At 43.9% G+C, this 27,214-nt stretch overlaps 1 protein-coding gene across 3 annotated transcripts in view; it reads left to right on the top strand.

Annotated features, from left to right (window-relative positions):
• Positions 1-25,514, top strand: part of Slc12a1 (solute carrier family 12 member 1) — a 75,348-nt gene extending 49,834 nt beyond the window's left edge. For all 3 annotated transcript variants that reach the window (XM_055620895.1, XM_055620807.1, XM_055620977.1), the window contains exons 18-26: positions 429-535; positions 2,953-3,035; positions 9,497-9,640; positions 13,048-13,179; positions 13,396-13,507; positions 15,014-15,100; positions 21,400-21,535; positions 23,222-23,289; positions 24,236-25,514. In XM_055620895.1, the coding sequence (XP_055476870.1) occupies positions 429-535; positions 2,953-3,035; positions 9,497-9,640; positions 13,048-13,179; positions 13,396-13,507; positions 15,014-15,100; positions 21,400-21,535; positions 23,222-23,289; positions 24,236-24,371 (1,005 nt within the window). In that variant the 3' untranslated portion in view covers positions 24,372-25,514. The remainder of the gene's footprint in view (positions 1-428; positions 536-2,952; positions 3,036-9,496; positions 9,641-13,047; positions 13,180-13,395; positions 13,508-15,013; positions 15,101-21,399; positions 21,536-23,221; positions 23,290-24,235) is intronic.
• Positions 25,515-27,214: the final 1,700 nt, after the last annotated feature.

The following is a 27,214-nucleotide window of genomic DNA, read 5'->3' as shown; positions in this document are numbered from 1 at the left end:
ATTTCACTGGTCCCTGTGTACAGACATCTCCAAAACATAGACTTTATTTTGGATGACATTCTGGACCTCACAGGTGGAAATGAGTTCTGAACCACTGTTATAACATGCACGCCGACTGTTAAGCCAACCCTTACTTGATTTTAAATTATTGAACCATTTTAATGAGTGTGTCAGAAGTAATGCAAATGACTGCTAATTTAGCAAAGCTACATTCCTGTCATCTAAAATCCATTTATGACTGAGATGATTTAAAACTGATCTTCCTATTTTATGCTTGGGTAAGGGCATGAAGGACAGGCATTAAGATGTAATCTAATCTTCGGAATCTACAGAACATTACTTCCGTGCTCTCTGACATCATTTTTCATTGGCAGTAGTGTTTTACCAGCACGGTAAGGATTGCTCATGTGTTTATATCCTCTGTTTAGGCCTCAGGCTTGGGGAGGATGAAGCCAAACACCCTAGTGACTGGGTATAAAAAAAACTGGAGGAAAGCCCCCCTGTCAGAGATTGAGAACTACGTGGGAATCATCCAGTAAGTGACGGCTTTGGGGGTGAGCCTTTGTTTACGACGCACTAACATGCGGCCTACACACACGAAGCCCTCTGTGTCAGATCCAGTTGCCAGAGAAGAACACATTATCCTGCTGCTCTAAATTCTTTACCAAAGAATTTAGGTAGGGGGGAAACTTACACCAGTGATAAAAAGTGGAAGGAGTTATAGTCTCAGAGGAGGTGGGGCGGGGTGATATTGGAGTCAAGAAAAGAAAAATGTTCAAGGTTCTAACCTAAAAGTCCATTCATTAGATTAAAGGCAAGGGACAGGTAGAGGGGGAGGAAATTTTCTTTGAAAACATTTAAAATCCTGGGTTGGCTGTTTTGCTAACAAACAAGGTGGAGAAAGAAATCTAAGCAGATCTGAGAACTGTGCACACACACCCCCAGTCTAGTGTTCCATGCAGCATTCCTTTGATCGCCCCTCGCTCCCCCTCCCCCACCTCAAACACTCAAGTCAAAGGATGGAAACAATTAAGCCTAGTTACATCCAACTGAGGAAGCTTCAGGCTTTTACAACACATTAGCAACTGATCTTCTTGGTAGTAAAATTCAACATTGACTAAGGTGGCCCAAGATTACACTAGTATAAAAATGAATAAGTCTACCACCAAAGAGAAGGCAGGTGGAAGGGAGCCACACACCTGCCCTGCATTTCCTCTCCGGGTGTTTGTTGTTGCTTAGAGTAAAATACACTGTTGTTAACGCTGGGCTTTGGTTACAGCTGGATAATGTTTCACTACACTCCTTTCAATAAAAGGTTTTAGATGTCTGTACCATTCTTAAGTATGGTTGGTTTTACTTAGAATCTATCTTAGTTTTTGATGTTGTTTGAAACAATGAAGTTTCATCGTCTTACAGTTTCTTGAGTTAGAAGTGTAACACAAATCCGACTGTACCCGAATCTAAGTGGATAAGACTAAATTGGCCTGGAAGGCTCTAGCACAAAGTCCTACCTTGCCATTCCTGCTCCTAGAAGCTGCCCACGAGTGGACGCGGCGGGTGGCCACGTTATACCAATGCCAACCTCTGCTGTCTCTCAACTTCATTCTCAAGCACCCTTGCCACTCTATCTGGCCCCGGCAGGTTTTGCAGGATACTCTCCTCACCTCAAAGCTCTTGACCTAACCATATATGCAAAGTGCCTTTTGCCTTGTGAGGAAATGGAGTTATAGGTTTTAGGAATTAAGGTGCTCTTTAAAGCCGTCAATCTGCCTATGAGAGAATCAACATCTTTTATGTGAAACCAAGTGTCTAGTCTTTCATAATCAACTTTACATAGATTTGCTTATGTAGAGATCTATGTTAGAAGACATCTATTTTGTTAAGTGAAGATACTTTATGTTTTGAACTTTGAGTGAATACTTCTATTACAGTGAACTTCTTTTAGAGCATCCCCTGAAAGTTCAAGTCTAATTCTTATTGGAAGCTTGTTGCTTATGGTGCCCAATCACAGACAACATTGATGCTGTGCCCGGGTGGCCTGACCAATCACAGACAACATTGATGCTAAGGAGGGTTGGCCTGACCAATCACACTACAGTGATGCTAAGGAGGGTTGGCCTGACCATAGGACTTCTGGTCCTCAGTCTGCCAACCAGCGAATGGGAACTTCCAGAGGGAAACATTTAGTTAAGACTTTTAGTTAAGTAATAGGCTTGCTTTCAGATTTACAACATGTAAACATGCTGAGATAAGCCAAGCAGCTCTTCCTTCTTTTCTATGTATGCCCTTTAATCTCCTTAGGCTGGTGCTGAGAAGGCATCAGAGCCAACGCCAAGTACACAGGATTCCCAGAGGGAAGCGCTGTTCTGACGCGCCTGTGCTGAGTCCACGACAAAAGTTCCTGGAAACGTTTTTGTTGGTTGACAGGGTTTCAGCTACGTAGGCCATCTGGTTGTCCTGGAAATTACTCTGTAGACCAGGCTAGCTACAAACTCAGAAATCACCTACCTCTGCCTCCTACTGGAGACATTTTAAACCATGAGCTTGGTGTCAGGCATCCCTGAAGATGGCTTCCCAGTGGCTGATAATCAAAAGATTTTTCAATCTATAAATGTTCTGTTTTAAATATATCAGATTTTTTGATCACTTAATAACAGATTAATTATTTAAGGGTCTGTAGAGAGATCTTAACCAAAATACCTAGCTGGTGGATCTATTTGAACAAATCAGCTTCAGAGTGAATCACTTACTTACCTCCACCCAGAATTTTTTTTAAGACACAGAGCAAGAAAAAAACAAACGCCCGAAAGACATCAGCACTTAGCTACATTCTAAAGTGAATTTTAATAGCCTCATGGCATCAAAAATCCAAGAGATGAGTTTAATGTTTACCCCAAGTGTGAACGTTGAAGAAAACGCTGGCAACACTGAAAATGTTGCTTCCTCTTTCAGTGATGCCTTTGACTTTGAGATCGGTGTGGTCATAGTCAGGATCAGCCAAGGGTTTGACATTTCTTCCGTTCTCCAGGTTCAAGGTAAGTATTTCCCTTGCCCGCTCAGCAGACGGTGAAGTGTTCCGGGTGGTAAGGGCAGAGCAGCGCTCAGTGTGCACAGAAAGATTCCACCACAGCCCACGGTGTGTGCGCCCCACCTGGGCTGTTCCGTAGCTAGCACGGTGGCCTTGGCCTTGGTAACCAGAGAGGTAGACTAACCGAGCACAGTCGACGACCTCGCTTATTGCAGTACCACAAAACCAGCATGGAGGTAAAGACCTCAGTAACGTAACTGACATGATACAGGTAGTCGTAGTAGAAGAGATTTCTCTAGAATTGTAGTGTTGAAACCCTTGTTCGGATCTTGCTTAGGCAGCTGTATGGTTGAGGTGTCATGGGAGAAACTTTCTCTGTCATTTCCGGGAGACACGCTCCCACAGCAGACTCCCTGGTCCTCTAGCTCTTACAACCATCAGGCCACCTCTTCCGAGATGCTCCCTGAGCCTTGGATGCAGGAGTTGTGTTGTAGAAGCATCGTTGGGGCTGGGCACCTCACGATCAGTTATCTGCATTTTGATCGGCTGTGACCGTCTGTAATTCTCCTCACAAACAGAAGTTTCTTTGATGAGAGATGAAGACTACGTAAGTATACGCCCAGTGAATGAAGTTAAGAATTATGCTGTTCCAGTAAAGGGGCAGTTGTAGGTTCTCCTCCAAGAGCCATGACTTAACTAGTCCTGGGCAGCTGTTGGCTAAGCCTCCAGTACCAGGTATGAGTTCCCTCTTCTTCAGTGGGTCTTAAGTCCAATTAGACGGCTACAGGTTACTGCCAAGACATAAGTGCCTTGCATTATTGCATCTTTAGGAACATCTTACCATGCTGGCATTGTTGCAGTTCATGGGCATCAGAGCTGGGTGATACTGCTGACTGCTTCCCTCCTCTGGAAGCTTCTACAGTAGCTCTCTGAAAAAGAGAGCTAGTCCTCAGGGAGGAATCTCTAGTCCTCTAGTCCTCTCTAGTCCTCAGGGAGAAATCTTCCTGATCAGATCCAACTCAGATCCTCCAAGTCCTGTGTCCTATCTACTTGGTTTTTTTTTTTTTTCTTGGCTTTGGTGCTGTTATGAAAAAATGCAATTTGTATTTAGATTTAGATTATGCATTTGCTTTGTGTATTATGTTGGTCTTCAGGCTGATATATGAGATGAAAAACATCACATCCACCCTTACTTCTCCAGGCGCCAAAACATTTCATCAGTTTATTTCTGTGTGACAACTACTAGATTCTATAGTGTTCCTCCAAGAACTGTGGCACTGAACTATAGCTCCTTTAAATTTTCCAAAGAACAACTACTATTTAGATCAACTTTGATGTTTGAAATATCTCTGCTTCATAACCAAGAAAGGGAAAACACAGTTAGATGCTAATAAAATAATTATAAGTACCAACTATCTAGGTAAGCAGAAATGCAATGTCACACGAATACACAGAGAAACGTGTGAAAAAAATCAGACGAGCATAATGAAAGAAATTAGCTTGATGCCACAGCTCCATGCTTTGTTATGAAGCTTTGGTAATTTACGGCACAAGCTTCATAGTAGATTTTAGATTAGAAGAAACAAACTGGCAGTTCATTATGTTATACTGTAATACAGGGCTTAATAAGAGCCTGATAAATCTTCAGCATTGCATTACAGTGTGTTAATGATCATCATCATAGCTTTCCCAACGTGAGGACCGCAGTGTCATCACAGACTAGAATTTAAGGGGAACATTAGCAATTCAGAGCCCACATACTACAGTTAATAAAGCAGTGAGTAGAAATCAGCTTTCTAGGTAATTTACCAGCTAATGGCAGCCGTCTCTGTACTGTGTCACAGACTCATATGAGAATAACTTTTTGTATAAATAAGATCGATGCTCATAGCATTGTAACTTGTTCGCTGCAGCAAGTCACCCAATACTGATGACTAATACTTCTTCCTAATACATTAGTTTATTGCCTGACAACATAAAAAAAAAAAAAATGTGGCGTTTCATAGTTTTCGCATCCCAGAGGTATTTAGCAAGTTCGCCAATTGCAGCAAAGAATCCAGATTGCACTGGTAGTAAACAAAGTGATAGAGTGCGATTCGCAATTGAGTACCCGGTATAAGTACTGCACGATTTATGACCCACTCAGAGCACAGTGATACTGCTGTGTCTGATTGAGTGGCTTTAGCAAAGTAGAGACAGATGGCCGAGCAATAGATAATTGCTTGATTAGAAGGCAAGACTGCAGGACTGCTTCCTGCCTTCAATCCAGCTTGACTTCACCTGGGGTTCAGCAGCTGATTCATACGAGCATTTGTGGCTTCGAGTTGATTGACCGAGGAAGGGGTTATAATTTAATGATGAATGAAGAAAAAAAAAAGAGGCTGTAAAATGGGAGGGCAATATGGCTACCCTCTGGCTTTCTCTGCTCCTCCTTCTGTCGTCCTTAAGACTCAAAGCAGATGGTAAATTATAAGCCCCTAAATGACATCTTTTTAAAAAAATGACACATTAGACACATGAGGCAATTTTGACAGTTGAATTAAATTTCAAAATACAGTCTCTCTGATCGGTTACCAGGTAGTCAGTTTATGAAGCACTTGGGAACACGGTGACCACTGTTCAAAGCAGTTTGAGTATCTGGTCTCACTAGATTTGTTCTGGGGTGTGCAGGAAGAAAGCTATTCAAAACCTGCTCTTAACTGACAACCTAAAGGTTGTCTATTCCCACCATTTCAGCCTTGGGAGTCTCTCGAAAATCTAGAAAAGCGAAGGGCAGGCAGGTATCATGATTGGGTCACTGAAAAAGAGTGAAGAGTAAAAGTTCTCACTCTGTGGCTCACAACCCCTTTGGGGGTCCAACGACCTTTTCACAGAGGTTGCCTACACAGATATTTTACATTATGAGTCCCAGCAGTACCAAATTACAGTTATGAAGTAGCAATAAAAATAATTTCATGATTAGGGGTCACTCCGGCATAAGTAACTGTATTGAAGGGTCACAGCGTTAGGAAGGTTGAGAACCACTGATGAAGAGGAATAAACAATAGGATGCAGTGGCACGTTCCTGGAATCCCAGCACTAACAAAGCCGAAGTAAGAGGATCAGGAGTTGAATGAAAGCCAGCCTAGGCTACACAGTGAGCTGGAGGCTAGCTGAGCCTACCAAAAACTCAAAGACAGTGGTGGCCAGGGTTAATGTTAGAACTGGGTGCAGAAGCCGAAGACACAGCACTGACTACGTGACCTTGGACAAATCACCTGAACTGTATGTGTCCAAGTTTCCTTTATAACAAAAAGGAGAACTAAAACCAGCATGAATGTGTGAAGACTCTGTAATTCCTGAATAGTCAAAGTGTGGCTGTAGCTTAGCATAGGAGCACAGACCCATGATCCCAGCACTTAGAGTGAGGAGGCAGAGGTTCAAGACAGCCTCATCTATATGAAGACTTCTAGGCTACAAAAGAAGACGAAGACCCTGTCCAAAAACTAGCAAGCAAACAGAAATAGTAGTGATTCCATAGTAGCTATGGAATGAGTGATCTTCTTTAATGTCACCCCCATGGCTCCCTTGAATCACCTCCTCCTTTGTAACTGACCGTTACTTTTGCAACTCAGTTGGCAAGTATCCCTCTTAAATGTTTTGGCAAAGTCTGCTCCTCATTCTCCTCTTGATTTCCAGTGCAAACAGAGGTATGCAGTACACGAGATAGAATTCAAAAACCAGATCATCAAATGGCCACTGCTGTTTCACACTGCGGTGTGAGGCGTGGCACGGGGTGGGATGGGGTATCTTCCATCTTCCACAAAGTAAACAATGAAGAAAGAACTCTAATGAAAACTTGAAAGCTCCACTGTGCAATGGAGACGGCTCCACTGTGTGGTCCTGAGACCCAAGATGGCTAAGCAAGTTGACCTTAGCCTTGAGAACAGCCTTTCCAGGCTGTCTGCTCTCCAAGGAAAAAGAATGAATTTGAATCACAGGAGCAGACTTTGCTGTGTCTCCTGGGCTTGGGGTTCTGGGGTTTGCTTGTCCTAGAACAAACTGTGGGAGTCACTTGGGGTGTGCACAGACGGCAGACTCCTTTTCAAAGGAGGATTTAAACCATCTTTGCCCAACCAGAGCACAAGGGTCCCGCAGTTAATAGCTAACTGTTAACGAGTAGCTAACAGCAGGGAGTGCTGGAAGATGTCAAAGAAAGAAAGGGGAGGAACCCCTCCTCGGTGAAGTCCTATAGCTGCCTCCAAGAAATTCACAGCTAAGCTCCTGGAAGAGAATGTTCCAGCTGGGACTCCGAGGCAGCCTCCTCAGCAACCCAGATATTTAGAGCCCTCCCTAAAATGACATGTTCCAGAACCATCACTGGAGGATGTGGCTTGGCCTGGCATCCTGTCCCCATTGAAGAGCCTGACAGTTAATAGGAACAACTGTAATGTAACGAGCCACAAGAAGGTCTTTGTGCTGCGAAGCACTCTGACTGACAGCCAAACTCACCTCTTTGTACTTAAGGTCCTGGCCTTGCTCGGCGACAGTCACACAAGTTATTTAACCTTTCTGACCTGCGGTTTCTTTGTCTACAAAATGAAGAGAATAACAGTAACCATCCCTGAACTGTTTGGAAAGGACTGAAGCACAGCTACCCAGAGAGTGGTTAAAACAACTCCCTGCCTTCTCGAAATACTTGGTCTGCTTTGCCTGAGAGAACACGGCTCCAGAAGGAGCGTAAACACCCTGCCTTGTGAATGCATCATTGCTCTGTTCTTCTCTGAAGCGCCAGGGCACGCTGCTGCCTATTCTCTTTATGAAGCTCCCGGGGTAGGGAAAGGAAAGTGTTCTGATTCCCCATTACGCAGGAGGTCTGAGGACAGAGAGAGCGAATGGCTGAAGTCACACAAAGCCAGCCGCTGAGCTCCACCAGGTTGTGGCCCCCACTGCAATGTAGATTGCCCTCACCTTTTAATTTCAGGGCAAGCGCCACCTGCCTGAACTCTAATACCACCAGCCTTGTTTCCCAGCCTTCCTGTGGCCGCTCATCATGAGAACCCTTGAAACTCTGGGGAGATCACATGGGAGATTTGACTCTAAATCTCATGCCACTGGTGAGAGATTAATTGCTAAAACCTGGAGAGAGGCCAGGTGGCTCTGTATAGCTGGCTAACAGCAGCATCCAAGGGGTGTGACTGTCCTGACAGATTTAGTTATCGTGGAATCATCCCTTCACAGATCGCTGAGACAATGGGTTCCGAGGTCAACATTTCCAGAAGCCCTAGCAGGGTTTTATGATCACTGACTCTGTGCTTTCTCCCCTGGAGCAGGGCTTCTCTCCCAAGGCTGGATTCTCTGCAGGCAACGAGAGAGGGGGTCTGACGGACGTTCGAGAACAGGCTTGTTAGCACAGCACTGTCACGTGACGGCTTATAAACTCTTACTTGCTAAGGTCAAGGAGGGATTATATATTATGCTACATTGTGAGAGGGAGGGGGAGGAGAGAGGGAGAGAGAGAGAGATCAGCTAGGAACTTTTCCAATGCAGCCAGAACCCGGAAAAGCTAAAAGGCAACAGCTTGGACAGTGGTTCTGACCCTGCTGGAGGAAATTTTGCATAGTTTGGCTCTTGGTTTAGACTCAAGCGTGACTTTTCAGCCACCTGAACTTTGGCATTTTCCCCAGAAACCACGGCTTTCATTCTTTGGCTTTGGTCACTCATGCCATAAAGGGCTTTGGGAGTTTTTTTTTGGTTTTAGTTTTGGTTTTGGTTTTGATTTTGGTTTTGATTTTGTTTCCACTTAAGACACATAATCAGTGCTGGATATTTTGTTCCCTGCAGTTCGTATTCAAAGATGAGAGAAGTTGATTATAAGGTCTGATTATCTTTGTGCAATAGGCCTCCATCTCCTTTGGCCTTTTGAGACAGAGTCGCTTGTGTGGCCCAGGGAGGCCCTGAACCCCTGGACTTTCTGTCTCCACCTGCCAAGTGCTGCAATCGCGTGTATGCTGCAGGAAGGCCGGACATCTCCCTGTAATTCTTGCTCTTGGTTTCATGTTTCCATTCAGAGGCCTTGCTATGTGCAGGTTCCTGCCCAGCACGTGCCCAGCATACCTCTGCCCATTGAAAGTCTTACCTGGTAACTTGGTCGTAAAAGTCAGTGATTTAATAGTGCTGGCGTCTCACTAGGCCAGGCTTTCTGGATGATGGGATAAAGGTACAAGGAAGAACTAGCCTTTCTTGCCCTCACAAATAAAAGCCCCAAGACTTCATGCATGGAGCTGTTTTCCTGAGGTAGCTGTTGCTACTTCCTGAATACAATTTACTGAAATCATTAGTTTTTAATGATCAGAACAACAAAAAAACCATACCATTGCATAACCATCTTATTGCATAATTATATGAAATGCCAGGCTGGTTTAGAAGATTGTCCCTAGAAACCTTGTTCCTCTGAATGAAGTTGCTGGCCGTGTCTACTCTCTTCAGATGAACTGGAGAAACTGGAACAGGAGAGACTGGCTCTGGAGGCCGCAATCAAGGACAACGAGGATGAGGAGGGGAAGGGGGGCATCCGAGGCTTGTTCAAGAAGGCTGGCAAGCTGAACATTACCAAGCCGGCCCCTAAAAAAGGTAAGCACGTTTAAATCTTAACAGCACAACATCAGGATGAGCACATAGCTGAACATCACAAAGGGGTCAGAAGAAGCGTGTAAGACCCTGAGTGCGGGCAGACACTGAAACACCTCTTCCAGGCAGACAGCATCAGGAAGCACTCTATGACAACTTACTGTAAATAGATATAGATACGATCACTGTAATATACATACTGTATATGTATATATTTTATATTAATTGGAGTGGGAGTTACCTTGTGATTATGCAGACTGACGACCTCAGAATAGAAATGCCTGCTGAGATGGAAAAATAGAGAATTAAGAACCAATAATGCCCATAAATTTTACCCATACAATCCTTACCTTGCAGACGGGTCAGGGGCATATGGTTGGCTAGTGCGCTAGGCAAAGGGTAGAGCTAGGAGTTCCTTGAATTCATTCTCATTACTAACTGGAATGAGACCAGCAGCTTCGCTCACACTGATTTCTACCTGTGGTTTCGGTTTAGCGGTAAGCTCATCTCTGTGTGTCCGGAAGACATCCGGAGGACAGCAGATCAAAAATGAGAGAATGTGTTTAAGTTGTAGAAATGAGAGATTTATTTATTTACTTTTGAAAATTGCCTTCTTCCCTAAAGGAGAGTGTTTGCGCGTAATGAGGTCCACAGTGACCTCTGCTGGTAAAGATTCAGAATACACACGGAACCCGCGCTGTTAGACCAGTGGCAGTATCCGTACTGAAGCTTTGGTCTAGGGAGACAGCCTGCTCTAAAAGACCACTTCCCGACTTGTAAACAGCTCCAATTCTATTGGCTTGTGCTACTGTACGTGCCCCAAGACTGGAGTTTCACCCGTTATATGAGGATGACAGAAAATACGAACACAGTTTGTATCCCACAGACTGTGTGAAACTTAATTTTTCCTGCCAAGTTTAAAAAAAAAAAAAAATGGTTTGCTTTTCAATTCACACGTTTGCGCCTATGAGTGTGCGTGCCAGAAGAGGGCAGCAGATGCCCTAGAGCTGGGCTACAAGCTACCTGACATGGGTGCATGGCTGCTGGGAACTGAACCTTTGTCCCTTGGAAGTGCAGCACTCTTAACTACCGAGCCATCTCTCCAGCCCCTTTAATCCCAGGACTTGGGAGGCAACGGCAGGCAGATCTCTGTGTATGTGAGGCCAGCCTAGTCTGCATAGTGAGTTCCAGTATACCCAGAGCCTGTCTCAATCAATCAATCAATCCATCCATGTACCCATCCGTACATCCATACTTACATACACATACCATATAAATACCTGTATATGTGTATGTATGTATGTATGTGTGTGTGTGTGTGTGTGTGTGTGTGTGTGTGTGTGTGTATTTCCCATGAGATATTTGATTCTTGAAGCTGGAGCTGGTATAAAATTAGTACTGAGGGCCTATGGGATGACTGAGCAGGTTAAAGCGGCTACCACCTGGCCTGGCAACCTGAGTTTGATCCCTGGAACCCATGTGGTGAAATGAGAAAACTGACTGGCCCCCAAGTTGGCCTCTGACTTCCATATGCATGCCGTGGCACACATGTGCCCACACATACACCCATGCAAAAATAAACACATGCTTAAAATATGTAATCAGCAATAATGCTTTAAAATTATTTTCCATTGCTGTCTTCTCTGTAATATTAATCTCTACTAAGTGACAAAACCTGGAAAAGCAAAAGCCAAGTTCAAAGTCAAAGCTCAACCCCTCCCCTCATTCTCATCGAGAGGAGAGCACGGCCGTCATTCATATAGGCAAGGCTTGTTTGTTCTGCAGTCTAGTCCTCCATCACAGCACTTGTTTTGGTAAAAAGACACTTTTCTGAACGCCAACGCATGTTGGCGTTCAGAAAAACAAAGCCAGACTGTTGTGTACTCCAATACCTAAGAATTCAAACACTGCTCTACAGGAGGCCTGCGCCACCACAGGCTTGAGGTGGCAACAACTCTTTTGAGCTCTACATCATACCCAAACCTGCAGGCTCTCCTAAACGATTCCTCCAGACACTTTGATTTGCATGGAAGTAAGGGCAGAGTTTGGCCCAGTCTACAAATAAATTTACTTTCTCTCTCAGCAGTCCTAAGGATATTAAAACATTTTGAGATAGTTGCTTTAGAATTGACAGGCCCATATCATGGCAACACAGGAAAGACGGAGCAAAGCATCTTCAATAGGGCTAGATCAGAAGCAGCTCTGTGGGGGCGGGGCTCTGCGGGGGCGGGGCTCTGAGGAGGCTGCCACTTTGCTTTAGATTCACAAAGTAACCCAACTCTCAAAAGCAAAAAAAAAAAAAAAACAAAAACAAAAACATAGAAATAATATGGACAGCATGCTAAAGAACCCCGGTGACAAGTGTTAGGACATAAGTCTGGTGTGCCTGATTCTCCTCTATATCCATGTCAGAGTCAAAAATTATTAAATGTGACACCGGAGAGATGGCTCAGTGTCTGAAAGCGCTGGCTGCCCTTCCAGAGGACCTATGTTACAGTCCCAGGACCCTCATCAGGTGTCTCACGACCTGCAGTTCCAGCTCCATGAGGATTCAGTTACCTCTGTCCTATGTGGGCACCTGCATTCACCTGCACAAACACAACACACACCTATGCGCACATGCACATAAGTAAAACTAATAGAATAATATGAAACGAATTAATAAATGTTTTAGACAAACATTAAACACTCCTAAGTATTACATATGCATCCATCCTTAATTATAACTCAAAGCATTTTTTTTCCAATCTATGTGTTTTTCATTATCATTCACAAAGATTCACACGTCAAATTCACAACGTTAGGTTCGCAGATCTCTTGAAGCGGAAACAGATCCAAGTCAGGCTAGTGAGAGAAGTAGGTAGAATTTAAGATGTGTACAATCTCTGGAAAATTGAGATCTAGACCTTCATGGGGCTTACGTCAGAACTGTGCTTGAGTGAAATCTCCAGTGAAAGGGTAGTTTATGTCTGTATGCGTGGATGGGTGCATGTATGTGTGGATAGATGGAGGTGCTGTTAGTACATGTGCGGGTCGAGGCCAGAGGACAGCCTTCCTTGGCATCCTCAAGAAAGCTACTCACCCACTTGGAGGCAGGGCCTCTCATGGGCCTGGAATTCTCCAGGCAAGGCAGGCTGGCTGGCCAGTGAGGCCAGCAATCCATCTCCCCAGGGCCGGGATCGCACACAAGTGCCACCATTCATGTCATTTCCACTTTGACAACCACGCGACCTCCCCAGCCCTCTCTCCTCATCTCTAGAAAAATAAGCTTGTGGGCTACCTTTGAAGTGTAAGCCACCACACGCCTGAATCGTAATTCCACTGTGGTGATACGGAGAAGAGTCTAAAAGTAGCCCACTGCTTCTGTCCTCAAAAGACAAACAGAGGCATCACTGTGTCCTCCATTTCAGACGGTAACATCACCACCATCCAGTCAACACATGTGGGGGAGTTCAATCAGAAACTGGTGGAGGCCAGCGCCCAGTTTAAAAAGAAACAAGGAAAAGGCACGATTGATGTCTGGTGGTTATTTGATGATGGAGGTAAGTTGTCCAGAATGTCCCCTGGGGAGCAGAAGTCCTGCTCTGTTATTAAATAAAGTGCTTGTATAGGAAAAGGACGTCAGCTTGAGAACCCAATTCCTTACTTCCCGAAGGCTATAAATCATTTAGCAGTTATGATAATGGGAAAGAATAAAAATAATGCTCTCATTTTTTCTCTCTCAGTTTCTCTCATCCTTTATTTTCTCTTTATTTCAGGGCTAACACTTCTTATCCCATATATCTTGACTCTCAGAAAAAAGTGGAAAGACTGTAAATTAAGGATCTATGTTGGAGGAAAGATCAACCGCATCGAGGAGGAAAAACTTTCGTGAGTAATCTGTGGCACAACTTTCTGTCATTCTGAGGATGGGCTGATCTATTGCTTTAATTTTCAGTGCTTTAAACGTCTTTGAGATATCTGGGTGTGATGGCACATGCCTTAATTCTCAGCACTTGGGAGGTAGAGACAGACAGATCTTTTGAATTGAGCCCAGCCTGGAGTTCACAGGGAGTTCATGGCCAACCTGATCTATATGTTGAGTTCCTGACAAGCCAAGGCTACATAATGACACCCTGTCTTGAGAGAGAGAGAGAGAGAGAGAGAGAAAGAAAGAAAGAAAGAGAAAGTAAGAAAGAGAAAGAGAGAGAAAGAAGAAAGAAAGACAGACAAAGACAGAAAGGAAGGAAGGAAGGAAGGAAGGAAGGAAGGAAGGAAGGAAGGAAGGAAGGAAGGAAGGAAGGAAGGAAGGAAGACACTTTTATTAAAGTTGCATCATGTATCTTTGTAGTTTTTCACTAATGCAGCCACTGGGAGCTGGTACATACATGTGAGAACAACAAACATCCAAGAGCAGGATGTACTCATCGCTGTCATGGGAAGCCTAGGGAAACACCATCAGCAGCTCTCGGTCCTGCATGGCAGGTTTAAGTCCTGAGCTCCAAAAACTTGCACTAATGACAGGACTGCCATCCCTCTCAGAAGACTGTAGTGATGGCCTACCCACATTTTATAACAAGGATATAATTACACTTATTTACTTTCAACGAAAACGTTATAATGCTCATGTAATAATATTGCATACATTAATTGCCCTTAAGAAGTGGATGGGATAGGTAGGTAGGTAGATAGATAGATAGATAGATAGATAGATAGATAGATAGATAGATAGATAGATACATAGATAGATAGAAAGAGAATAACAAACCGAACTGGAAAAACTCAAATGGTAAGTCTAGGAGTCTCTGTACCACCATTACAAGATTTCTATAACTTTATGTTAAAATTACCAGTTTCCAGGGGAGAACAACACTTAGCCATTCACTGTGGCTACTAGTCTGTGGGCAAGTTTATGAAACCTTCCAGCCAGAAGAGTTAGCGCGCCTGTCTTGCGGATAATATTCTCTCTCATAAAGATGAATGCAAAGTTCCCTTTGCCCTTTCAGTTTTCTGGTATCCACTGGGCTTTCTTCTCTTTATATCTTGGATTTTATTTTTATGACAAGGTGTCTCTGAGTGTGTCCTGCTGGCCTGGAACTCACTGCACAGTCCAGTGTGGTCTACCTCAGAGCCCTCCTGCCTCGGCACACTGAGCTCGCAGGTGTGTGGCTCGCCGACTGACTGCTGTCTATCTTCTGCGGAACAGCTTGGCTCCCACTTAACGTCTCTAACACGTCTGTTGACGCAAATCGAAACTGGAAAGCCTCTGTCTGAAAGCTACACTGATTGCTTTTGATACCTTAACTCAAACACAAAGACACTTTTGATAGAGAGTAATTACATAGGTACTAGTGATGTGTGTTTCTCTCTCTCTCTCTCTCTCTTTTTTTTTTCCAGAATGGCTTCTCTACTCAGCAAATTCAGGATAAAATTTGCAGACATCCATATAATTGGAGACATCAACATTAAGCCAAACAAAGAGAGGTATGAATTGTTTAGCAAGCTCCGCTGACCACCCCTGCTTCTTTCTCATTTTTTTTTCATGTTGCTTAACAAAAGATGAAAATGTAATGTATTTACTGTAATGGCTTCATGATAGGTATTAAAGAAATGCTTCTCAATAACTATGACACAGAACCACCCAGTCGGGTTTTAATGGAGAGAAGAGGGTTATGGTGAGAAACCGAGGAAAGGGGCCCATCCCAGTACTGTTTTAGGTTTTAGGTGCTACAGGGCTCAATGCGTGAGGCCTGTGAACTCTTGAGGGAACACCTAAAACTACCTGAGACCTAGGAAGGTGATTTAGAAGCCCCACTCCCAGAAAACAGGAAGCTGGCAAAGCTGAAATTATCACCTAAATGTCTTCAGAGCGTGGCAACATTTTAACCCTTATCAATTATTGAATTTATCAATTCCATTATTATCTTAGCCATTAACAAAATGCCATAGGCTGGGCAGCTTGGCCAACGGACACTTGTTTCTAAGTCCTGGATGGAGACGGAGCAGTGCCAGAGCAAGGTGTTTTGTGATATGCACCTGTTAAGGATGCTTTTTCTAGCCTGAAGCTGGTCCTATATGTCCTTATAAGGTGGAGAAAGAATTCTGGTATCACTTTCTCTTCTACTAGGGCACTAATTCCCTTGTGGGGCCACCGTCTTTTCTGTTTGTTTTATTTTGTTTTTGAGACAGTTTCTCTGTGTAGCCTTGGCTGTCCTGGAATTCACTGTGTAGACCAGGCTGGCCTCGAACTCAGAGATCCACTGTCTCTGCCCCTCAGGCTCTGGGCTTAAAGGCATGCAGCACCCTGCCCAGCAAGGCCACCTTGGGACTCTATGTCAAGCTAAGTGTCCCTTAAAGGCCCCACCTCCAAACCTCACGACTTTGGAGCCTTAGGCTTCACCGTGTGAACTTCAGCATTCCACAGACCTTTCAGCTGGTGGCAATGGTATCACTCTTATCACAGGTTATTTCTTCACAGGATATCCCCAAGCTGCAAGGATATTGCCTGTTATCCTGGTCAATTATAAATTAAATGAACTGCTTGGGCTTATCATTTAGCAATTACAAGAAGTTTTCAGTTTCTTGCAGCAAGTTATATTTACTGTATCTTGTGGATACGATGTAATATGTTTGTCTTAAAGTAGAGTGGAGCCCACATAGCGGGACATGGAGGCTTCTAAGTGTCTTGGGTCCTATAGTCAGTCCCGTTGCCCCCTTTTTGAGCACAGTTTCTGCTTTCTCTGGCAATTCTTGACAGCTTCTACTTTTGCAATCTCCAAGTCTTCTCACTTCTTCCTTTCTTGAGGTATAGTGTTTCCTAGAGGAACTTGATAAATATCTAAAAATATTTAGGCTTAAGGTGGGCTTTGTTGACCAGATAAACTTGAACTCCGTCTTGTTTAGGGTGTCCACACCTCGCTAAGGTTAGAATGCTTTGTAAAGCCCCTTCACCCGTAAGAAAGCTGACAGTAACAGGGCTAACCAGACCTGCTCTATGACGTCCCCTAGTGTCACCCATACCTCCAGTGCCTGACATGCTTACGCTTCTGAGCTTACAGGCAAGTGAGTAAAACAGCAGGTGTGCAATCCCCCTGGTAAGTGGGAGTACTGTTCCGATCCAAACTGGATTGCCACGCAGTCTCTCTTCACTTGAAGAGCACTTGGTCAGTACTCTGTGGCATTTTCAGTCATCTGACCCAACACGCTCATCGTGTGGTTCTGGTTGGGAGAGATGGATCCTTCGTAACAGAACAGGCAGAATGACTCTCAGCGTGAAGCCCTTAGTGGCAGGGTTAGCTATCATTGTATGTCAAGGCTGAGCCGCCTTCCATGGTCTGGAGGATAGATGCTGCTTCTCTTTAAGCTCCTGTTCTACGCTGAGCACAACTTAGCCCCCAGGTTTTACAGTAGTGGGATTTTTCCTCATTATTTATCTTCACAAGTAGGTAGTTCTGCCTCAACTCCCTCGTCTTTGTACTCCTTGACCTAGTTTTCTGTACCTGGAGAGACCTGTTTCTTTCTGTGTCACCCATCCTAGCCTCCACTCAGCTGCGGCAGCCACCACCCTGCGTTCTTAACCTTGCTGTTCTGAGCATGTGATATGTTACATTTATTAACCGGCCTCTCGGTTCCGGGAATACCTACTTGTCATAGGACAGACACACGTCATCTTACTACGCTGAGCCTTGCCCCATGCTGGCCTCTTCTCGGGGCGTTTTCGTTTTTGTCCTTGTATGAAACTTTATTCCAGACACCACTGGTGTTCCTCACAGATTGTCCTCCTGCAAAGAGAATGACTTCTCTTCCTCGAGAAACCAGTAACTTAGGTTTCAGAGTTTCACAGACTTTCTGCTGTATCAAGGTTGGAAAAACGATACAGGGAGAACACATCCATCCTTTACTAAGGTGAAATAATTGTGGTGGCCATTCTGTGCTGTCGTGAGAAAAGAGGCCATCTGCCAGGAGGCGTGTGCAGAAAACCCATCTCTCATCCTTCTACCACACTTTGGCCATATTGCTTTGTAAAATGCCATGTACCCTGCTGGCAACTCATGTCCCAGGATTTGAAAGTAGCCCTAGTTTAGAACAGAAAACACTCATTTGGTCCGTGGCACCCATGGCCTCTGGTAGCAGGTTGAGCACATTTGTATTAATTCCTCTGGATGGTCCAATCAAAGAGAGAAGGCTCTTCTAGATGGACGCAGCCCCAGGCCACTGAGCTAAGCCATAGAGAGAACATTGCCCTAGTGGCTGGAGAGCTGGCTCAGTAGTTAAGAGCACTGGCTGCACTTACAGAGGTCCTGAGTTCAATTCCCAGCACCCACATGGTGGCTCACAACCAATCTATAACGGGATCTGATTCCCTCTTCTGGCATACATAAAGACAGAAAACTCGTATACATAAAATACATGGATAAACAAGCCTTTAAAGAGGAAGAATACATGAGGGCTGGAGAGGTGGCTCAGAAATTAAAAGCACTGGATGCTCTTCCAGAGGTCCTGAGTTCAATTCCCAGCAACCACGTGGTGACTCACAACCATCTATAATGAGATCTGCTGCCCTCTTCTGGCCTGCAGGTGTACATGCAAGCAGAACAATGTATACATGATAAATAAATAAGTTTTTAAAAAGAGAGAGAGAAAAAATACTGTTTGAATTTCAGCACCCATGGTGGTCTTCGTGAAGACTGGACTTCCTTCACCACCATTAATAACTATCCCCAGATCGCTTTTTGTTTTTTCTGGCTCACCTGGTGTTATACAAGGTAGATAACAGTTTGTCAGTCATTTGCTTGTGGAAGGCTAATGTTAAATTATCTTTCAATCACCTTTGTGTAATTCTTTGTGTTAGTTAGCCATGTCTGAGTCTTTCTGGCACGGAAACCTTATCTCTAAACATGAGAGGGGCAAGGATGAAGACATTACAAATATCAACTAAATGAGAGAATAACTGTGGCTGAAGAAACATAGGACATATTGCGGTTAGACTCCATTTTTATTGTATAAACCGAATGAAAAGTCATGGGCCAAAGACAACAGTCTTTATATGGAAGTCAAAAAGAAACTGAACGCAATTAACTAGATAATTTAGTTTAAAGATACTAGATGCTAGCGTAGTCAAAAAACAACAACAACTATAATATATTACTGTGCAAGAGAGAAGCTTATGTGGACCAAAGAGAAAGTTTTAAATTAATATCCTTTCTTTGAAATGAAAATACATCATTTTCCTCCTTACCATTCCTCTCTCAGGGAGAAAGTTTTATGCAGTTAAAACAGTGTTAAACATTGGTATGAAAAGAGCAGTTATTAGTTACTTTTAAAAATATTGAATTAATCTTTGTTTATATTTAACAGCTGATATTACAGATAAGGCTGAGAGTCCATTAAAAGGTATTTTTTAAAAAAAATCACTTAGCACCTGGAAAGATGGCCCAGCATTAAGACCACTGGCTGTTCTTCCAGAGGACCAGGGTTCAATTCTTAAGATCTGCATGGTGGCTAGCAACCATCTAGACCTCCAGTTCCAGGAGATCCAACGCCCTGTTCTGGTCTACCTGGACCTCCGGCATAGGTGGTGCATAGATGTGCAGGCAGCCTAAACACCGATGCATATAAAATAAAAATAAATAACTTTTTTTTTCCAAACTTAAAAAAGAAAACAGAAATCAGATAAGTGAGAACAGAAACTATGTCCTGCTTTAAGATCACCTGACTGGGACGGAAAGGGGACAGCTGGAGACAAGAAATCAGCAGAGGAACGGGCAAAGACAGCCTCCTCACAACACTGTGTCCCTTAGCACGTTTCAAATGCAAGTGCGAGAAAACCTCATAGTGATTTAGATGACAGAAATGATTGTCACACACAATTAAGTACAAGTGTAGGCTGGCTTTTGGGTAAACAACCTAGAAATTAAACTGTATAACTAAGGACTGGTTCTCTTTCGTTCTCCCTATTCTACCTTCTTGTGTAAAGTTTATTTGGCTCATAATAGCAGGATGACCGACAGTAACAAATAGGACTGCATAGTTGTTCTTGTGTGTTCAGTAGGAGAGAAAGTGGCTGTCCCTAGTCACTGAGGTCAGCTTGCACTTCATTTAGAATTCGTTGTCCCCCCCCCCCAACCACTGGGCCACCGATGGTAGGCACCATAATATCAGGTGTGTATTAGTTCAAAACTGTCTTGGAAAGCGTGGAAATGTGCTAAACTGCTTGATGCTATAGACGGAACAGTTCTCACCACGGACACTGTGCAAACAACCACTGATTTCCACTCCACTCTGCTTCTTGGGAAATCATTTTTACGCTGTGCTTTCTAGCCAGGCTCCAGATGAGGTGCAGAGCAACTCTGGCTCTACCAGGAGAAGAACATGTAGAGTTTAAACAGTACTTTCCATATGGAAACCAAGTTCTGGGCCTGGTCAGCACCCTGCTGCCTCACCTTCCCAAGGCGCTTCATACACTTGGGCTCGCACAAAGCTCCCAGTGGCCAGGGTAACTATACTGAGGACAGTAGAAGAGCTAGAGCAATAATCCAGGCTCGGAGGCCAGTGCCTGCATGTCACTGAGTGTCATCACAGCCCTGTAGAGCCTTACACCATGGGAAGTAACAGGAAATGGAAGTATTGTTGAAAGAATAATAGGGGCACCATCAATTCTCTTGCTTGTCTGTCTCAGTGTGAGTCAGTGTACTAGAAATCTGCTGCATTCAGTATCTCTTCGGTCCTGTAACCAAGGCTTTACCGGCAGAGATGATTTCACTCCTTTGTAATCTCCACACTTTTATCTGCAAATTCTAAATCTGGCCAACTGATGAGATAATTAAATTCATCGCTTTGTATTTTTAATTTCTTAACCACAAAGCATATGGATTCTAATTATCATTCATCCCATAGTTACTAAATTGTAAGTACTAACTTATATAAAACTAAAGAAAAGTATTCGGAGCTCTGAAGACAACTCCTTCCATAAATTATAAGCTTTGCTTTGTGCTGTGGTTTGAAGAATAAATCTTAGGAGATTATCATGTAAGACAAGAATGAGATTCTCCTCGCAGTTTTTAAATGTTCCATAGCTCTCACATACAGCTTCCTGCTTTCTCAATGATTTATTTTTAGATGCCCTAAGATGGCCTCAGATTTTTAGGCATTAAATGTTATTGATTTTCATCCTCTCACTTAACACAAACATGAATAATAGTCATTTGAAAATCTCAGACAGCAACATCAAACACCAGGACAAGGACACCATTATTTTCAGCAGACATTTTTGCACTAGAACTGTTAAGCCTGTGGGAGCCCAGGCTATTTTCCTATCTGCCCAAAAGCCTCCTGACAGGATGGGCATTGTTAGTTGACTGCAGGTGAAAAGGGACCCCAGTTTGCAACGAATAGAGGTCATCTCTCAAGTACAGAAACTGATAGATGCCTCCCACTGATCAGAACAACAAGCAAATAGAAACTCAGATGTGGGCTTAGGTGTCTACAGCACAAATGGGTCTTTAACTCCATTATGCGGAAAACATAGCTGTGGAGTAGTTACTATCCACGTGGTCATGAATTAATAATATTGATGACCCTTGCAAACTAACTAGGCCTCAAACACACCAACTGCTTCCTTTGACTACTGCGGGAGTACTATGTCCAAGGTTTCCTTCACAGTAAGTTCCCTATGGAGATTTCTCTTAAAGGATTTGCATACCATTCAGCTCTGATTCCGAGCATCTGTGAAATAATGAGTCCAGTTTCCCACTGTGCAGCCTCCTTTACAATTCCAATTTCAGCTGGAAAGTTTTTGAAGAGATGATTGAACCTTATCGGCTCCATGAAAGCCACAAAGATTTGACCACTGCTGAGAAATTAAAAAGAGAAAGTCCGTGGAAAATTACAGATGCAGAACTGGAAGCAGTCAAGGAAAAGGTGAGGAATTGTCTTCCTTCGTTTTCACTGTACTGTCTGATTAGGTGAAAGAGGAATCAGTGGTTGATTTCAAAAACTTGACACTCCTGGTCAACCTGCCTTACTCAGCATCCTGGCCACCTGTATTTTCAGATGCTTTTCAATCATATTACTGGATATAATTATTTAGAAAACCCTTTTTTTTTTCTAGAAAAAAAACTTATTTTTAAGTTAACAAAACAAGCTATTGGTCCATATTGTGAGGTTTCCTTCGAAATTTATTTTTCTTAAGCAAAAAATAACTTCAGTCATTAGGCATGCAATATGGATAAAGATAAATTGACCCACAATTTAAAGAATAACAGAGACTCTTAACCTGCTAAACATAGCTGTGAAAAACTAGCAAAAAAATCTCTAGAAATTTATGATGACAAACACTACACATGATAAGCACACAGATGTTGCGCCTGGTGCTAGCAAGACAGCTCCTCGGGAGTCTTGAGTTCAGTCCCCAGGTCCAGATGTGGAAGCAGAAAATAGATTCATAAAAAGTTGCCCTCTGACATCTGCAGCCCACTGCAGCACTTGTACATACGTCACACACAGACAGGAATGATAAGACAATGGTGTGTGTGTGTGTGTGTGTGTGTGTGTGTGTGTGTGTGTAAGTTGCATCTGACACACACTTGTAATGGATGTGAAATGATGAGTTTTCGAGGATAGCATAACAGCCTGTAATCCCAGCACTCTGGAGGCTGAAGCAAGAGGATCACAAATCCCAGGCATCTGAGGGAGACAGAGAGCAACCAGAAGTTTCTCTCTGGCCTGAGCTTAAGATGAAGGGGGGGGGGGTAGTAGTAGTAGTTCTAATGATGATGATGATGATGACGATGATAAAAAAAACAGGGATGCAGATTTAAGTACAAAACTCAACATCTTAACTGGACATTAAAGAACAAGGGCCACAAGAACTTATAAACTACATTAGTATCTCAGCTGGGAGACTTAGAGGAAGAACATAATAAACCCTTCCAGCATGAGTGAAGACAACGCTGAAATAGAACAATAAATTGTACGTTTAATTAAGTACCCAGTGTTAACAGAGGCAAAGCATATAATTTTTTGTATTTCACTGGTTCAGACCCAATCCCAGATAGACATCTATCTGGGATTGGGTCTGAACCAGTGAAATACAAAAAAAAAAAAAATGAATATTATCCTTATCACTGTAAAATAGTTTTCCAGTGAGTTTACTGGTGGCTTTTTACTTGAAACCTGTCCTATACTAATATTGTCAGGGAACTTAGAGAAAACAGAACAGGACAGAACCTATCTTCTTAGGCTATCAACGGGATAGCAAGATTCAATTGGTTTTCTTAAAACGAAAGCCTGTTCCCAAACTCTCTCTCTGCACTGGTCTTTTTTTTTTGGGGGGGGGGTTGCCATTTGTCTTGTTTGCACTACACCCCTAGAACCTGATAAGCTACCATCTCACAGTGACAATCCAGGCTCACCCTTTACATTTCTAAAATTTCCCATGAAGCTTTACATTGAACCTTTGTTTTTAAAAGTACACCCTGTTTCTTTTTAGTAATTACTCTTTTAAAATGATATCTTCTGCTCATCCATGACTTGAGGTGGGAAGGTAAACTCTCATTCATAACTCTGGTAGACCTGCGCTCACCTCCGTATAAACTCTGTCCCCAGAGTTACCGCCAAGTTCGCCTGAATGAGCTCCTACAGGAACACTCCCGAGCTGCCAACCTGATCGTGCTGTAAGTTAAGATTGGTAGGAAGAAGGGATAGGATGACTGGGCTGCCCAGTGGACAGATGTTTTTAAAAGATGGGTTGGACCATATGGGAGTTTAGGCAGTGAAAAAAGATAAACGTCAGCCTAAGATGGGGGTGATGGGGTCCTGGGAACGTCTCAGGGATTGCCTTGAACTCGAATTGCCTAGAACTTGCAGTCCTACCACACTCATGGGGCCAGGAACGTCGCACTGAAACTACCCTTATGGTTCCACATGGACCAGGCTTCAGGAGCCTGGAATGCTGAAATTCCCTCCCAATAGCCCAAGTGGGCCCCAGGCTCACGGGCACCTTCCTTGGGTGGGAGCTCCTGAGCTGTGCATGTCCACAGCTGACCCACAGAGTTCCCTGCAGTGTGGGAACGCGTCACCAAAGACAAGGGGCCATGAGCTTTTCCATTTTCATTCTTTAGCTCACGGTCCCACTAATGTTAGGAGTATGCCTACTGAAAAAAAATTGCTCAAGAATGGGGAGATGTCCAACGATTTCATTTTTATCCCACGAGCCGACCTATATGCGAAGATACGTATCTTAAAGCATGGTGTAGCCTTGGAGGACTGCCATTTCTAATGCCCCCAACGCCGGTAGATCTTGGAGGGAAGAGTAGCTTCCTCCATAGGGCGGATAGCTTCTGATTACATTCTTTATTTAAAGTAAAATCAGGAGTTACGATTTTATTTTGTCTGTATAATGATTAAGCCATTTTTTCTCACTTATAGATGTTTGCATTATCTGGAAAATGCATCAATTTTATTTCTGTATTCAAAATAATAATAATTGCAGTGCCCTTATTTGAGGGGGAACATGATAAACCTTCCAGGCTGCTGGTTATTGCTAATTCAGAAGCACAGATAATGTCCCTGCTGGCTGTAACTTTCTCTTCGGTTTTAATTTTTCTTCCATGTCATCAGGAGCCTTCCAGTGGCAAGGAAAGGATCTATATCGGATTTGTTGTACATGGCGTGGCTAGAAATTCTGACCAAGAACCTCCCTCCTGTGTTAATGGTTAGAGGAAATCACAAAAATGTCCTGACATTTTACTCTTAAAGCATCAAAGATAAGAAATGTACCTTGGTGTGTGAATAATTATGAAATACATCTGCTACTTTGTGTTGTAAAACCTCATCCGTGAATATACAAACCTCTGGAGGCTAGCCTATCCGATTCTACATAAATTTTGTCTTTAAAAAAAAAAGTTATTAATGAGAGCTTTTCCCACCAGCTTAAGAAACATCGAAAGCCATGATGTTGCTAGAAAACTATTTTGTCGTTGTTGCTGGTAAGCAAGAAATTAATACCTGGCTGACGTGCTTATAGTCCTTGCTAATCTGGATGAAAGCTCCAGGCAAATTTAATCTCTTGTTTCCATGGCGTCTGCTGCACGGCCCTGGTGCAGGCCTCAGGCCCACAGCAGGCTCTCCATAAACACCAACAGGCCGGGAGGGTGACCGCAGGTGGCTATCACAGAAAAAGAGCCACTGGGTCAGCGGCACGATTCTGCTTGGCCTCCTGAGAAGTTTGTGAAGATTTAAAAATCAATAACGGAAAACTTCAGGAAGGACCAGAATCTGCAAAGTGTTCAAAGCAGTTGCCTAAATAAGGTTTATTTAATGCAGCAGATAGTGAGCTTACAAGTGACCCCTGCTAACATGTAGCCTGCATTTGCTGCTAGCTGGCGTTGTCTTAGCGAGGTGAGAAAGAGATGCATGCTCCAGTTAAATGAAACAGAGTCGATTCTTAACATATAAATTGTCTTCCTGGCTAAATATTTTGAAATCTCTACCTTAGTACTATTTTGCTTTTTTTTTTCCCTCTAATTCTTTGCATAGATGAAATCAAAATAAATGTCTCATTGAAAAATAATCTCACCGATTTCCAATCCACTTTAAAAATGTATCCAGACCCTACCACTTATTAACTTTCTATATAAACAGTTACGTGGGCTTTAAAGAATAAATAAGATAAGAGCGGAGACACTTGTAAAGTTTAAGACTACAGGTGCTGATTTTTCTTCTTCTTGTTAGTGTGTGTATAATATTTAATCACAGAAAAAAAACCTCAAAAATTGTTTATCCGATAAATGGCTTGTTTTTGTTTTTTTCTTGGCATATTTTATGGCTGCTCTGGGGAAACACGTTGGGGCAAATTGACCTGAAATAAAAATCACTAAAATTTGTTTGCTTGGGCAAAGTAGTGTGTTTTCCTTTTGTGTCACTGAAATCAACAGCGCTGTGCAATGGTAACATAGGTATAAAACCTAAATAGTGCGTCCAGTGGGCGTGCCCTGTTTCCCCCTGGAATTCAGGAGGAGCATTTCTAACCTTGGCTTTGCTCAGAGGCTGACAGACTCCCTGCACTTACTCACCTCAGCCTCTCGGCCCCATGGCTCTGAACCCAAATGACTCTTGACCTAGTGAAGAGGACCCCGCTTCCTCCAAAATCCTGGAGCGCCGCTCTGGGAAAGTCAAGCACCCTCCTCAAAGGGACTCCTTGTGGGGCTGAGGGCCTCGGAGAGGAGGAAGGGAATGGTGAGCAGTGATGTGGGGGCTGAGGACTGGGCCAGAATGCTCCTTCAAAGTGGGCCCAAGAGGAGTGCCCGGGCTTTGTGCTCCTGCCTGGTGCTGGCGCTGGCTGTGGGCTGCCCATTACCGGCAGCAGGTTCTTCTCTAACAAGGCTGGGAAAGAACGTCATCCTTTCCTCCAAGGGGAGTGTATAAACTAGAGTGAAAACAAACCCAAACCAAAACCCTTCTCCTCTCAGACTGGCCTGAGTTCAAGTCTCCACTTATTAATGGGGCCCATTTTCATACCCTAAAGGACAGGTCTAGCCTAGGTTGGTCTGTTTGGGAGTGGTTTGGGTTGTTGTTTGGTTTTTTATTGGACAGGTAGGGTCATATCGTTCAGGTTGAGTTCAGATGACCTTGAGCTTCTGCTCTGCCCGCATCTACCTCCCAAGGACTGGAGCTGCAGTCATAGGCCGTCTAGTTTACCGGGCACTGGGGTCGGACCCCAGGCTTCATGAACGCCAGCAAGCCCTCTCCCAGCGGAGTTCCATGGCAGCCCTGCCAGGCGGGCTTTTTAAAGTCTGAAGCTGGCACTGTCCCACAGCGCTTTCGTCAGCTCGGGACTGTCTGAAGACACTGCGCACATGGCAGAGCTTCACCGTCTTCTCATTACTGGAAAGGGGTGCAGTTACCCACGCGATTAACATGGTCTCAGTGTCTCCCTCTGCCTCCTCCGGTCTCTTTCTATATCAAGACAGTGTGTCACTGACTGCTTAGAATGTCTGCTCCAAGTCTCTACGGTGAGCGAAAGGTTGTTCCTCAAAGATGCCCACACACTGACCCCTCAAACCTGCATGTGTATTACCTCCAGTGGCAAAGGACACTGCATGTGTGGCTCAGGTACTCAGCTTGACCTGGGGACCAACAGTATCCTGGTCACTCTGGGTAGACACCCTGCAACCGCAAGCACATAGAGGAAAACCAGTTCAGGGTGTGGCCGGAGACCCAAAGAGGTGACAGCAGCAGCAGAACGACATCTGTCTGCTGCTCAGAGCTCTGAGCACAGAGGGCGGAGGTCACAGGCAGGGAAGGCAGGAGGAGAGAGCAGCTTTCCCTCTCGAACTTCTAGAAAGAAAGTAAGCCTTTCCCCTGCTCTCTTCTGTTTAGATTTTTGATAACTGGGTTGGACTCTTGACCCAAAAACTGTCGATTTCTGTCAAAGGCAGTGACTAAGCCATTAAGGCTACAGTATGTTGTTATGCCAGCAACAGAAGCCTGAACGTGGCTGAGTGTGGTGGCGCGGGGCTGGAACCCCAGCACTAGGTGGAAGCAGCCAGATCCGAAAAGTTCAAGGTCATCCTCAGGCAGTTCATGGCCAGCCCGGGC

This window comes from Psammomys obesus, unplaced genomic scaffold (assembly GCF_907164565.1).
Source record: "Psammomys obesus unplaced genomic scaffold, mPsaObe1.curated_primary_1811, whole genome shotgun sequence".
Lineage (NCBI taxonomy): Eukaryota > Metazoa > Chordata > Mammalia > Rodentia > Muridae > Psammomys > Psammomys obesus.
The sequence above is the reverse complement of the archived record's forward strand: the minus strand, read 5'-3'. Positions and strand labels throughout refer to the sequence as shown.